The sequence below is a fragment of the Balaenoptera ricei genome, chromosome 11 (genome assembly GCF_028023285.1).
Source record: "Balaenoptera ricei isolate mBalRic1 chromosome 11, mBalRic1.hap2, whole genome shotgun sequence".
Taxonomy (NCBI): Eukaryota; Metazoa; Chordata; class Mammalia; order Artiodactyla; family Balaenopteridae; genus Balaenoptera; species Balaenoptera ricei.
In genome coordinates this window covers 32936432-32949531 of record NC_082649.1, presented here as the reverse complement: position 1 = coordinate 32949531, position 13100 = coordinate 32936432, and the positions used below count along the sequence as shown (strand labels likewise).

The following is a 13100-nucleotide window of genomic DNA, read 5'->3' as shown; positions in this document are numbered from 1 at the left end:
GGATCAGGCTCCTGCGGTGCCCACCCTGCCCTCCCCTGAGTTTACTCCGCCACCGGCTTGCTCTTCTCCACGCCAACCTTTTAGACCACAACACCAGCAGGGGGCGGCATACGCTTTATTTTCAGCCACAGATGGGGCTCCCTCAGGACCTGATCCTTCCTCCTGAGCAGAGGGGCCTTAGTCTTGGAGCTGGCCTGGAGGGCGGACAGGTGGGAAGAGGGTGCCTCCTGAGCTCTCTCAGGGCTCCTGATGCCACTCGGCACTCAAGGGAGTGCCTGGAGGTAGGCAGCGTTCAGGTGGGTCGGTGGCACTGGCCTGAGAAAGAGCCTTTGCTCTCTCAGGTCTCTGTGGAGATACCTTTAGCCCCTGCGGGCAGGGTCCCAGGCTGCAGGAGGCTCCTAGCAGGCAGCAAACTTGCGCTGGATGCTCTTGTACCGGACCAGCTCGTGCTCGCTGACCGAGGGCTGTAGCCGGGCCGCAGCCTGCAGCAGGTCCTCCATGGTGAGCAGCAGTGCCGAGCTCCCGGGCTCCAGGCCTGGGGGTGACAAGGGGAGGTGAGGCCAGCTGGGGCACAGAGGCTGTGGTCTCTGCCCAAGCAGGGGAGCACCCTGGTAGGCACCTTCTTGCCCAGAGTCCCCCAGTGGTCAACAGTCCCTCCTCTGAAATCCAGAACCAGGCCTGGTGCCCACTAGGTCCTTGGCTGACCTCTGGGGCTGGTGAGTGGCTCACCTTCCTCCAGGTCCCGAACCCTGCGTTTGAGGGCAGCTGTCATGGCATCGGAGCATAGGGAGTAGAGGTCTGCGCCCGTCAGCTGGGGTGGGCAGTGGTCCAGCACGTCCACCAGGCTCACAGAGGGCTCGAGCCTGAATCTGTTGTGGGGATACAGGAAAGAAAGAGACTTACCTGGCATCCCCTACTCTGTCAGAAGGCATCCCTGACCAGCTTATTGTGCACTCTGCACTTATCCCCTAACCATCCCAAGGCCCAAGCCCTGTGGGGGTCTCCCTCTAACAGGGCATACTTGCGCGTGATGGCGCTCAGAACACGCAGCTGGGAGGCGCGGTCCTCGCTCACTCCCACAAACACCAGCTTGTCAAACCTTTAGGGAGACAGGTGGGCGTGAGTGCCAGGGTGCCTGGCATGAAGGTGGAGAGGCACCGGATGGGGGTCAAGGGACAGGCCCAAATGGGCCTGGCGGAGGTGAAAGGTACGGGGTGCACACCTGCCGGGCCTCAGAAGGGCAGGGTCCAGGAGGTCTGGTCTGTTGGTGGCTCCAATCACAAACACATCCTGAGTGCTGTGAAGCCCATCCAGCTCGGCCAGGAGCTGAGACACCACCCTGTAAAGGAGGAAGTGAAGGTGAGAGAGTGCTGGGGGCATCCTCAGCCTCTGCCCTGCTTGTGGTGCTCCTTGCAGGCTGTCTCCATAGGGCCCCCTGCCCGGTTGTGCCCTGTGTACTCCTCCACACAGGCCCCCATCTCCTCAATGCCCCACACCCAATTCCACGGCCCCTTTTAGCTTCCGTTATACTATCGCAGAACCAGAAGGGCAGGAACTCTTTGGGCTCCAAAGACTAGTGCAACCTGTCTCACACCCCTCTGTCCTGGACCCCAGACTCCATTCTGGCTCAGAACCCCACCTGTCCATCACACCTCCAGAGTCTCCACTTCGCCCCCGGCTTGGGGCCAAGGAGTCCAGTTCATCAAAGAAGATGATGCATGGAGCTGCGGCCCTGGCCCTGGCAAACACTTAGGAGAGAGAAGGGCCCACAGGACGGGGAAGCCCAGGGGGATTTGAAGTCAGGAGACGGGGAGGGAAAACCATGTTGACAATTCATCACTAGCACTTCAGGTAAGAGGCCCCACCCAGCAGGAACCTGACCTGGGGAGAGGAAGACTAGCAGTGACCGCGAGCAGCCTGAGGGTAGGGGTGGCTCAGGGGCCAGAAGCCCTGCCCCTACCCCCCACTCACCTTCCCGTACATTCTCCTCGCTTTGGCCCACGTACATGTTGATCAGCTCAGGCCCCTTCACGCTGAGGGAGGGGATGGGAGAGGGTGAGACTCCTCAGACGCAGAAACACACAACACACCTCCTGCCGCTACCCCCAATCCACCCGCCCTCCCTGCCAGGCCCCCTCGCCACCTGAGGAAGGTAAGGCTGCACTCAGTGGCTACTGCCTTGGCCAGGAGGGTCTTGCCCGTGCCAGGGGGCCCGTGGAGCAGAAGGCCGGAGCGCCGCAGGCCCAGGCTCAGCAGCTCAGGGTGCTCTAGAGGGAGCTGAATAGTCTCCAGAATCTCCTTCTTCACCTCCTGCAGCCCACCCACATCGTGCCAGGACACCAGGGGGATCTAGGAGATGGAAAGGGCAAAGTTGGGCACGTGCTGGTGGAGGGAGCTCCGGTCCCACCTCCAAGGACCTGGAGTGTCTACCTTGGGGGCTCCGACGGCCTGGGAGTGAGCTGACTGCAGCTGCTCCAGCGCCTGCCCGAAGTCCTCAGCCAGGAGAGGAAAGCCAGCAGCACACAGCTCCCCCTCATCCTCCTCACTCAAGCCACCTGCCCAGCTGCAAAGGAAAATCCAGGGAGGCCTCTGGAGGACCTAACCTGAGGCCTCCTCCCCATCAGGGCCCTCACCCTCCTCCCTTCCTCACCAGCCCCTACCCACCCATACCGCCTCTTGCCACCTTGCCCCTCCTGTGCCCAATTTCTTTACCCCAAGTTCTTGATCCTGGTGCAGGCTGCCCGGCTGCTGTGGGTCAAAAGGGCATAGAGATCCCCTACCACAAAGCCCTGGGGAACCACAGGAGAGGACACGTGAGCAGGGCACAGTAGGCAGGAACCCTTGCGGGGCTGGACCCCTGGCTGGAGCAGAGGCCCATCACTGATGCCTCGGGTTTTCTACCCTCACTTGCACACTTGCATGGCAGCAGGACTGAGTCCCCCCGGCAAAGAGTGCAGGGCGGCCCGTATCCTGCCTGGGTACTCACTGCACACCGCCGTGCCAGCTGCGCCAGGTTCACCTCTTGGCCCAGCGGGAGGTGGGCAGTGAGGGCCCGCAGGATGCTGAACCGCTGCCCCTCTGACAGCACAGGTACCTCCAGCTCGTGAGTAAACGCTGTCTGCACATCCACAGGCAGGTCCTGGGCCCGGCTTGTGGTGGCCACGACCATCAGGGGAGGGCAGCTGCAGACAGGGAGTGGGCAGCACTCAGGGCAAGAAGGTGGCCGGCAGCCCCTGAGCACTGCCTCGTCCTGAGGCTGGTGCAGGAGGGCAGGGAGGAGGGTAGGGCTGGGATGGGACAGGGAGATGGGCGCCCCAAAGTCTCCTGGATGGGGCATCCCCCCCACACAGGGCGCTCAGTGAGGGCAGAGGCTGTGCTTTAGTGTCCCCCAAGAAATACCAGGGACTGCATCCTCCTCCCTCTGGGTAACCCCGTGCCCCTCAGCTCAGGGCTGCCTGGAGAGCAGCCAGATGGGCGGTAGACGTCTAAGAAGCCACTGAGGGGGTGGGGAAGAGAGGGCTGGACCCCCCTTCCAGGCCCAGCGCTGGATGATACCTGGTGAGGGGGTCTTCATCCAGGAGGAGGCGACGCAGTGTGGCCACCACACGGGCGTCCTCGCCTAGCCCATCACGGTCCCGGCCCAGCAGGTCCACAGCTGTCAGCAACAGAACCACAGGCCGGCAGCGCCCGGCCCGCGAGAAAGTGGCCTGCAGTTTTGTCTCCACAGCCCCGCTACTGTCTGCACAGAGGCTGGAGCAGGGCACCTGGGGAGGGGGTCCCGATGGGCCTGTGAGCAAGGGGGCAGGGGTGACTGGGGCAGAAGAATGGGGGGAGGAGCCACAAGAAGGTACAGGCCATCTCTTTTTGGAGGGCAGGGATGGGGGAGGAAGGTAACACTGGCCGAGCCCTAACGCTTCTTTACCCTAACCTCATTTCCCGGACTGTCCACCAAAACCTTGGCGCATCCTCCTTCTTGAAAGCATCTCTCAGTAGCTCAGCATCATGGGACTCTGCCTGACCCACTGGCCCACTAGGCTGAGGTGGCGGGGTCAGGCTTGTAGCCAGGGGGAGAGGGAGAATCCGGGCTGGGGAGGAGACGTGGTTGGGATCTACTCTCCAGGGACCCTCACCTTCAGGAAGTGGAGCCCGAGGCAGTTGCAGGCGGCAGCGACTGCAGTGGTCTTCCCACTGCCCGGGGGGCCCCGTAGAAGGACACTGCCTGTTCCTGTCAGCAGGGCACCCCTGCAACCAGAGAAGAGACGTTTGTTTCCTCCACTCTGCCCAAATGTGAGAGTCCCCAGTGACACAGGGCCCCCTGGATCCAGAAAGCAGACACCGTCCTTGAAGCAAACCCCCTCCCCAACCCCCGGGGCTGTTGCCACATGGTGAGGCCATATTTCCCACACCACCTTGGTACCCTGGCAGGGGCATGGAGCATATCCAGCAGCTGAGACTAATTCTCTTTTTGTCATCAAGAAAGCCTTGGCTATTCTGTCTGGTTTGGATTGTACTAGGCGGAATTAGGGAGGCGTGTAATTAGGGAGGCGTGTGTGGCTACACTTAGGCCAGTGGTATGAGGACCTGTGTCTTTCAGGTACAGGATGGTGAAGGTCAGGATGGCTAGTGGGCTCCCCAAGGGGAATGGCAGTCTCAGAGACAGTTGTCCCCGGTGGAGATTATTCCTCCATAGCTGACCTTGGAGGACAGTGGTTATCCCAGGAAAGGAGGCTGGGAATTTGCTTACAGAAAGGACATGGGCTAGTGGCCTGGGCCTAACAGTTGGAGGGAGGTCCATCTAATTCCACTCTGAACAGGGCATTAGGAACTACTTGTCTGGCCTGCCGCTCCTCCAGGGTTGTTCTGAGCAGGCTTTTCTCACACTGAGGCCTCACTCACCCTGGCTGAAGGCGGGGCTTCAGGGCAGCACAGAGCTCGGTCACCAAGCCCTCCAGGCCTGGAGGAGACAAGTTGCTCCAGGGAGTGGATTCACCTGAAGGGAGCCTCGGAACAAGGCTCAGGGTAGAACCCACCTGTGAAAGGTGGGAGGAAGCTTTAGTTTCTAGAAGTTTTTTTTTTTTTTTTAATTTATTTTATGGTTAATTTACAATGTTGTGTTAATTTCTACTGTACAGCAAAGTGATTCAGTTATATAAACATATACATTATTTTTCATATTCTTTTCCATTATGGTTTATCCCAGGATACTGAATATAGTTCCCTATGCTATATAGTAGGACTTTGTTGTTTATCCATTCTATACATAATAGTTTGCATCTGCTAATCCCAAACTCCCAGTCCGTTCCTCCCCCACCCTCCTTCCCCCTTGGCAACCACAAGTCTGTTCTCTAGAAGTTCTTTCTGCTCCTTTCCCCAAGTCTACCCCCACCGCTAGGGCCTCACCAAGTACAAGGAGGTGTGGGTGGTGTCAGCTACATAGGCCCTGGCTGGCCCATCCGGAGCTTCCCCAACTGTTTTCTTCACTTTAAAAAACATCTCCCGCCACCTGCAGGAAAGAGGCCCAATGAACCCCAGACCCAGAGCCCACACACACCCCTCCCCAAGGGCAAGGTGGCTGTCTCAGTCAGAGGTCCACTGCAGGGACAAACTCAAGAGCAGCACAAATAAATGTCCCTAGACATGGCGGAGGTGGGGAGGAAGGGGGGGACGTGGAGGAAAAGGAAAGCAGATGGTCTTTCTTATCTCCCTGACTGGATCATATGCATTTTGAGAGCAGGAACCGTGCTTGTGCTCCGCATCCCTCATGACAACATCACCTGAGGGTGTGTTTCTTCAGGTAAATGGCCTGCCCACCCACTCCAATGGGAGAAGCCACTGCTGCACCAAGCAGTGACCATCTGTTTTCACTGGCTTCAGAACACAGTCTCTCCCTCAAATACGTACCCACCAAGGCCACCCAAAACCTCAGAGGAAAGAGTCCCTTGGCTCTTATTCAAGCATCCACAAAATCTAATTGCAGGCAGATTCCTTCATAATGACATTTAATGATTAATGATTCTCTATTTTGGCTGCACATTAGAATTATCTGTGAAACTTAAAAAAAAAAGAATCAACATCTCTCAAATATTGTATGATTCCATTTAGAAGATTAGTGGCTGCCAGGAGCTGAGGGAAGGAGGGAACAGGGAGTGACTGCTAATGGGGAGGGGTTTCTTTCTGGGGTGATGAACATGTTCTGGAATTAGTGATGTTGATGGCACAACCTTGAGAATATACTAAAAGCCACCGAATTGTACACTTTAAAAGCATGAATTTTATGGTATGTGAATTATATCTCAATTTAAAAATTAACATTTTCCTTCCTTTGGAAAAAAATAAAGACTGCACAGGTCTCAGCCTCACCCTGCTGCTCCAGTAGGTCTGGGGTGGGACTCACGCATTTGTATTTTTCGAAAGCTCCCAGCTATAACCAGGGCTGTGCAGTCACTGGCTAGTGTCAGAGTGAGTTAGGGTTACTCAGCCTACTAAGGGGGTGGGTAGCAGATAGCAGTCACTAGTCCAGTTTTCCAGATAAAGAAATGAACTACTCCCATCTTTAATCCTCAGGCAGCAGAGCAATGACAGAACCTGGGCCTCTTTAAGGTCCAATCAGGGTGCAGATTCCTTTGCTCAGTGTCGCACAGTCACAAAACTGCTCCCTCTGGCAGCAGAGGAGGGTGGGGGTGGGAATGCTTTCAGGTGGAGGGGGAAGCATACCAGGTTAGTATTATGAAACTCTTGTAACTATAACCATAGGCAGTGATTGCGGTAAAAACTAGAACATAAGGAAAACTGTCCTACTGTTATTATAAATAAATGATGGAAATAAATAAATAAATAAATGATGGGTGGGTCCATAACCTAGACTCTCAATCAAGCTGAACATCCCGAGTCAGAGTGCATATGGCAGGCAGCGGAATCCAAGGAGGAACAGCACTGGGGAGGGGACGGGGGAGGGAGACATGCTCACCCCCCTTCCACGGAGAGTGGAGGGACCATCTCAGTGAGTACACAGGCCAGACCTCTGGAACATATCTGGACACTGCTGGGGAACACCGGGTTGCGTTCCCGAGAGCCAGACGGGAAACAGTGGAGCTGGAACCCATAGGCCTGGTGCGGGAAAGCGGAACGCTGGGGGGTCTGAAGGGGCGATAGTGGACTTCCTTGCCAGGGATCACAGAAGCCTCCCTGCAGGGCTTCCCTTACTAAGTCCAAGAAGTGGGGCTAAAGCACTCACCTCTGTCCTTGGACCCACCTGTCCACCCCAACCCTGCTTTCCAGGACCTGCTCAGGGGGGAAGAACCGTGTGCTCAGCACCCAGAGGAGGGAGACAGGTCTCCAGGGGGCTGGAACAGCAGAGGTCCAGGAACAGGACGGGCTTGCCAGTCTGTCTCAGGAAGGCCTAGTGCCTGTTTTCCTTTCAAAGTACAAAGGGTGGGCATTCTGCAGTTTTCCTACAGAAAGCTAGCTCACACACATTTGCTATATTTAAGATGGGATACAGAGGAGGAAGTGACGGATAGCAGCCTGGCATTCTCCACCAGGCCCCAGTTGCAGATTTGAACTGGGAAAGCTCAAAGAGGTGTCCTGCAGCGCCAAGTGGGATTACATGGGGCACTACCAGCCCCTTCCTCTGGGTTCCATAGCCCTGAGACTGGGGAGACAGAGTGCTGGCCAGAACCCAGCTCTGAATACTGACCAAGGACGAATCAGGCGCTCCAGACAAGGCGTCCCTCTCTTGGCAGAGGGCCCAGGCTGACTCGGCCCGGGACCTTGGGCACTATGGCTCTTATGCCCAAGTTCCTGCAGGCGGGTCCCACCACCTCAATGACACTTCCTGGGAGGTTGGGTTAGTGTGCCTACCAGCTGTTTTCTCCTTCTAGTAAATCTCTACAGGAAATCAGTCCTGGGGTGTGGAGCTACACATTCTTCCCCCTTCACATAAGGCCAAGTGGTCTCTGAATTCTTCGCCTCACCATTTTACATGCAACCTCTGTAGTCAGAGTCAACAGGAGGTGGAGAAAGGTTGGACTCCTTGTTTTGCGTCCCTAGCTCAGTTATGCTCTATTTCTCATTCTGTTGAGGATAAGGAAAGAGGGAAGGCCTCCCAAGGAGAGCAGAAATCCCTCCCTCCCCTGCCTTGGGAGACAGTGAAAGCAGCATGTGCACATTCCATCCATTAGGGTAGAAATCAGGGCCTGGGTCTCCTCCTGCTGAGTGTATGGGAGGTGTGGCCTAAAAAACATTGGTTAAGAATGGAAAGCAAGGAATCACACCTTGGTCTAGGCCATGAAACTGTTCTAAATGCTTTACTTTATCTAGGACCACCAATCGATTTGAGGATAAACACCCCCAAAAGCTAGTAGGCTGTGGTTCTTAATTCTTTTTTCAGTCACACGCCTATTTGAGAACCTGAAGAAGGTATGTGCCTTCTGTCCAGAAATATGTGTGACAACAACAAAATGTTCTTATGCACAAAATTATTCCATTCAACTTGAGGACTCCTGCACCCAGGTTAAGAATCCCATCTGTAGGAAAGGAGGCAGCTGCGTACCTGGGCAGTTTCTCTGGGCTTCCTTCCAGGATCTCTACTTGCCCGACTGTTGGCACACACAGAACATCCCCTTCCTGGACTGCCCTGTAACACAGCAGTGGCCCTGGTCAGCTCACGATGGGAGTCAACAGCATGGGCCTGGCACATGCCCGCACAGCCAACCCCAACATGCAGACTATTTCTTAGGGGCCTACTGCCCAGCCAGAGATCCCAAGCAGTTGTACAGAGAACAAGTCTGACCTAGAAAGAGCTGCAGGAAATGGCAGAGAGGCTAGAGAGGGGATCAGAGACCAGAGAAGGGCAAAGCAGGATCCCGGCTGCTTTGGGGTCCTCCCAAATCAAAGTGGTTTCTCAGTTTAGGAGGTCTGGATTCACCTCCTGGTCCAGATTACTCTTCTATTGTCCGCCTGACACAGCAACAGGCTTCTAGCCACAATATTGCCTTAAACTGTGGCTTTTTAAAATCAGATGCTCTGTGGTACCTGAATCTAAGGCATGGGATAGGAGGAGAGCAATGAGGATAAGGTTCTATCCTCCTGAAAGGGGGACGCAGCTAACCTGGGTGTCTGAAAGTGCCGGTAAAGAACATGGTCATAAGTTCCATTAGTGCTGTAGTGAGGAGAGGACACAATTTCGATGTGTAACTCTTTGGCAAACGGAGGCCCAGGCAGCACTGAGCAGCTTCCTTTGTCTTCAGGGGTGCTGGAGCCCTCCAAGTATCTCTATTAGAGAAATAACCACCACCTTATAACCTTCTCCCAAGGAGTCAGGCTCTACCCAATCCCTTAGCAATTAATATTTCTGCTTCCATCCTTTATCCTTCCCATAACCATAAGGCTTGTGGGAGAGGAGACCTAAGGTAGCAGAGCTGAATACCTATATCTTCCTGAGAAAACAGAAACCTCTCCTTCTAATGGGCACCAGGAAGAGATTTCTGACTCTGACTTTTCTGAGTCTCCCTCCAAAAAGTTCACCAGGAAAGATAACCATTCTGTAATACCTTTATACTGGTCCAGAGCCAGTGAAATAGTAAAGACATTTAATGCCCACAAGTCATTTGAGTGACACCAGGCAGCCACTGGGAATATGAATTGGACATTAGTGGGGACACTCTGAATTCAGGCTGTAGTTAAAGGATATGATCACAATGAAGCTGAAAGGGCTGCATTAGCTGAATGAGCTCCAGTCTGAGTACTCCAGTATTTTTCCTCCATTCAGAAGGAAGTCCACATCTGACTCCCATTCGTGCATATCTTATATCTCTTCTTGACATCCCATAGCACTAACTGGCTATGCCAGCATTACCTAATATAACTTTCTACAGTGATAGAAATGTTCTATATTAACATGTGGCTGTTGAACACTCAACATATGACTAAAGCAATCAACGAACTGAATTTTTTACTTCATTTACTTTCAGTTGACTTAAAGCGCCACCAAGGGGCTAGTGGGTTCCATACTGGACAGCGCAGGCCTAAACCATACATCCAGGTGCTTAATTAAACAGTAGACTATATTTGTACCCCCAAAATAATTACCTTCTTGAAGTAAGCTTCTTAAAGGAAGAAACCAAAAACTCCTCCTGGATATATTTAATAAAATATTAAACTTAAACACCAAGCACTAAAGATAATAAAGAGCCCTTTCCTTCAAGGAATTTACAATGTACAACTGAGGATTAGACAGATTACATGATCATAACAAAACAATAAAATAAATGCTCTCTGAAAAGTACAATACGAAATGCTATAGTAAGAAGTAGTAATGTTAAATTTGTGGTGGTGAGATTATATAAGGCTTTGAGAAGATAGTGCCACCTTTAGATGGGCCTTCAAGGAAAGGATGGTAGGATTTTAACCGAGGAGGCTAAAAGAATAGGAAGGAACTTGAAGTCAAGGATAGCATGAGCAAAAGCTGAAGGTATCATCCTCCATACTACCCAGTACAATACTGGATACACTGCAGCAATTCAACAAACAACTGAGTAGATTTAGTAGATTAATATATACATGTGGTAATTTGACCATAATTTTCACCTTTCACCCAAATCGTGAAAGCCCTTCCCATGCACCACCACCATGTTTTAATTGTAGAGAATGGTTAAACAAGGCTAAGAGGCATTAAGTGAAAAGTCCAAGATCTAAGGAGTAAGGGACCTAAATTCTACAGCTCTGATCTTCCAATTAAGTTAAGACAAAGAAGAGGGGATAAAGATGAGGAAGAATTCCTGACCTCAGTCTGGTATCCTACCTGAATTTTAAGCTCTCCCACCTCCAGGGGATCACAGCCGAGATTAAAAACCAGAGTAGCAGGCACGAGGGCCAGTCCGTCAGCGAGGGGCTCTCCCAGCTGCCCAGAGCTGGGTCCCAGCCTTTCACAGAGGTCCCAGCGAGGCTCTAGGACCTGCACCGTGGCCAAGTGTGGCTGGGAAGTGTTCGATGACTCTCCAGCCCGGGTCACCCACACCCATTCGCCCTGGAAGAGGCTGAGGTTACGGAGACAGCTCCGGCTCACCCCCAGTGCATCTCCAGTCCCTCCCAGAACTCCCCGGAGTCGCCGGACTGTGCCAGAGGCCGCGAAGGAGGACACCACCGGCGGGGGTGGGGGCCGGCTGCTGTCCTCAGTCTCCGGACCCAGTTTGGCCCGCCCACGGAGCTCAGTCACAGCTAGTCGCGTCCCTGGGCCCAGTAGCCCTTGTAACGCCGGCCGCGTCTCCAGCACCCGCGGTCCGGGTACTGGCAGGGTCTCTCCGCGCCTCACCAGCAACGGTCCGACTCTCGGTCCGAGCCCGGGCCCAGACGAGGTGCCGAGCAGCGCCCAGCCCAGCGCCGGGGGCCGCCGCACCGGCCGCGCCCGCACCCATGCCCCGGAGCCCAGGGCCAGGAGCCGCAGCAGCGCGCGGCTAACCAGCAGCTGCGGAGGCCCCGGCCCCTGCTCTTCGGTGCCCGCGCCCGGTCCCTCCAGGGCGGCCACTAGCAGCGCCGGCCCTGCCGGGCTCTCCCCAGCAGGCCGCAGCGCCAGCACCAGGCCCAGCCCCGCCGCAGGCCACGGGCCCCCGGGCGGCAGCAGCACCGCCAACGGGGGTGTCTCCGTCGGGAAGGGCTCCAGGACCCGCAAGACTGCCAGGGCCATGGTGACAGGAAACCAACAAGCACAGAGCACAGCGAAGGAAGGCGCCTTCCGGAGCCGGAGAGCCAGACGTCCAGACGGCTCACACGCCGCTTCCGCTTCCGTCAGGGGAGGTGCGGGGGCGGGGCGTCGGGTGCAGGAGCTTGCTGCAGGAGGGCGAGCTGCGCCTTGGATCGATCCGGGTGGTGCCTCGGTGGCAGTAACACAGTCACTGTGGTCGGATAGTCTACGCAAGCACCACTTGAGAAGTGTTTACAGGGATTTACCTTCCGCGCCTGCTTGGGGAGTAACATCCTGTCAATTACCCTTCCCATAGCATGTACTTAACAGTTTATTGAATGATCAATGAACGGTCATTGTGTTCTGCACCAAACTCGGCCCACTACTGGGAGCTGTGGGTGGAGTGTTTAGGAAGGAGTCCACTCTGTGAAACTGTAGGCACTGAGGTTTGAGGGTTGTGGGGAAGGTTGCAGGAGGGAGTGGTAGGATTATAAAACTGTCTCAGACGGGCTTATGGGGATATGTAGTGGCTGCTGGCTGAATTACTACATGTGATTCATGTAGCGCTGGAGTGCTTGGTGCTGCCACACCTGTTCCAACACATCCTATACAAAACCCACGTTCCATTGTTTTTTGTCCTGTTTATTGTCCTGTTCGTTCTAGTCCTACCAAGCTTGAAGCAACGACAAAGTAGCCTCACTTTCTCATCTCTCCGAAACCAGATGCTCTCCCCCCCACCCATCCTTGCAGACTGGAGATCCATTCCTACTTTCACCCTACAGAGGAGTGGGCAGCAGAGCAGACAGAAGAGAGAGGTTCAAGGCTTCAGTCATGAGTACCAAACCAACAGCTTGCTTCCCATGTGCTGTTACTTAGAGTTCATCCTTGTCTCCACCTCCACTGCTGTGCATAAAACACTTGGACACTGGCTTGCCACACTTCCAGTTATTAACAATATTCTTGCATTTAGAATCAATGGATTGGGGAATTCCCTGGTGGTTCAGTGGTTAGGACTCCATGCTTCCACTGCAGGGGGCACAGGTTTGATCCCTTGTTGGGGAACTAAGATCCCACATGCCATGCGGTGTGGCCAGAAAGAAAAAAAGAAAAAAGAAAAAAAAAAGAATCAGTGAATTGGTTGGTGGCAATCTCCTCTTTCTGGACCTTACATTCTCTTCCTTGCATTCCCTGCCTAACTTTCTCCTTTCCTTCATCTTGAGGCAGTCTTCTACTTTGTACATTCTACATTCCTGAAAATCTGAGCGGTGAATATTAGATTTACATGTTATAAGGTATTTTTTTTTGATGTGGACCATTGTTTTTAAATTAATTAATTAATTAATTTATGTTTGGCTGCGTTGGGTCTTCATTGCTGTGTGCAGGCTTTCTCTAGCTGTAGCCAGCGGGGGCTACTCTTCGT

The 13100-nt window shown here is 54.1% G+C and overlaps 1 protein-coding gene across 2 annotated transcripts; it reads right to left on the bottom strand.

The window, feature by feature from the left end:
* Window positions 1-97: 97 nt before the first annotated feature.
* On the bottom strand, window positions 98-11749 carry PEX6 (peroxisomal biogenesis factor 6). 2 transcript variants are annotated; one of them, XM_059938666.1, is made up of 18 exons: window positions 10802-11749; window positions 9110-9273; window positions 8552-8635; window positions 5401-5503; window positions 4897-5030; window positions 4131-4242; window positions 3556-3764; window positions 2987-3182; window positions 2713-2789; window positions 2431-2563; window positions 2144-2349; window positions 1972-2033; window positions 1640-1748; window positions 1223-1339; window positions 1022-1099; window positions 730-869; window positions 358-535; window positions 98-194 (listed from the first exon to the last, which is right to left on the bottom strand). In XM_059938666.1, exons 1-17 carry the CDS (start codon window positions 11681-11683, stop codon window positions 399-401), a joined length of 2943 nt encoding a protein of 980 aa, XP_059794649.1. In that variant the 5' UTR covers window positions 11684-11749; the 3' UTR covers window positions 98-194; window positions 358-398. The 2 variants fall into 2 exon arrangements, with proteins under 2 accessions (XP_059794649.1, XP_059794648.1); XM_059938665.1 differs by having other exon boundaries at window positions 98-535.
* Between the last annotated feature and the right edge of the window lie 1351 nt (window positions 11750-13100).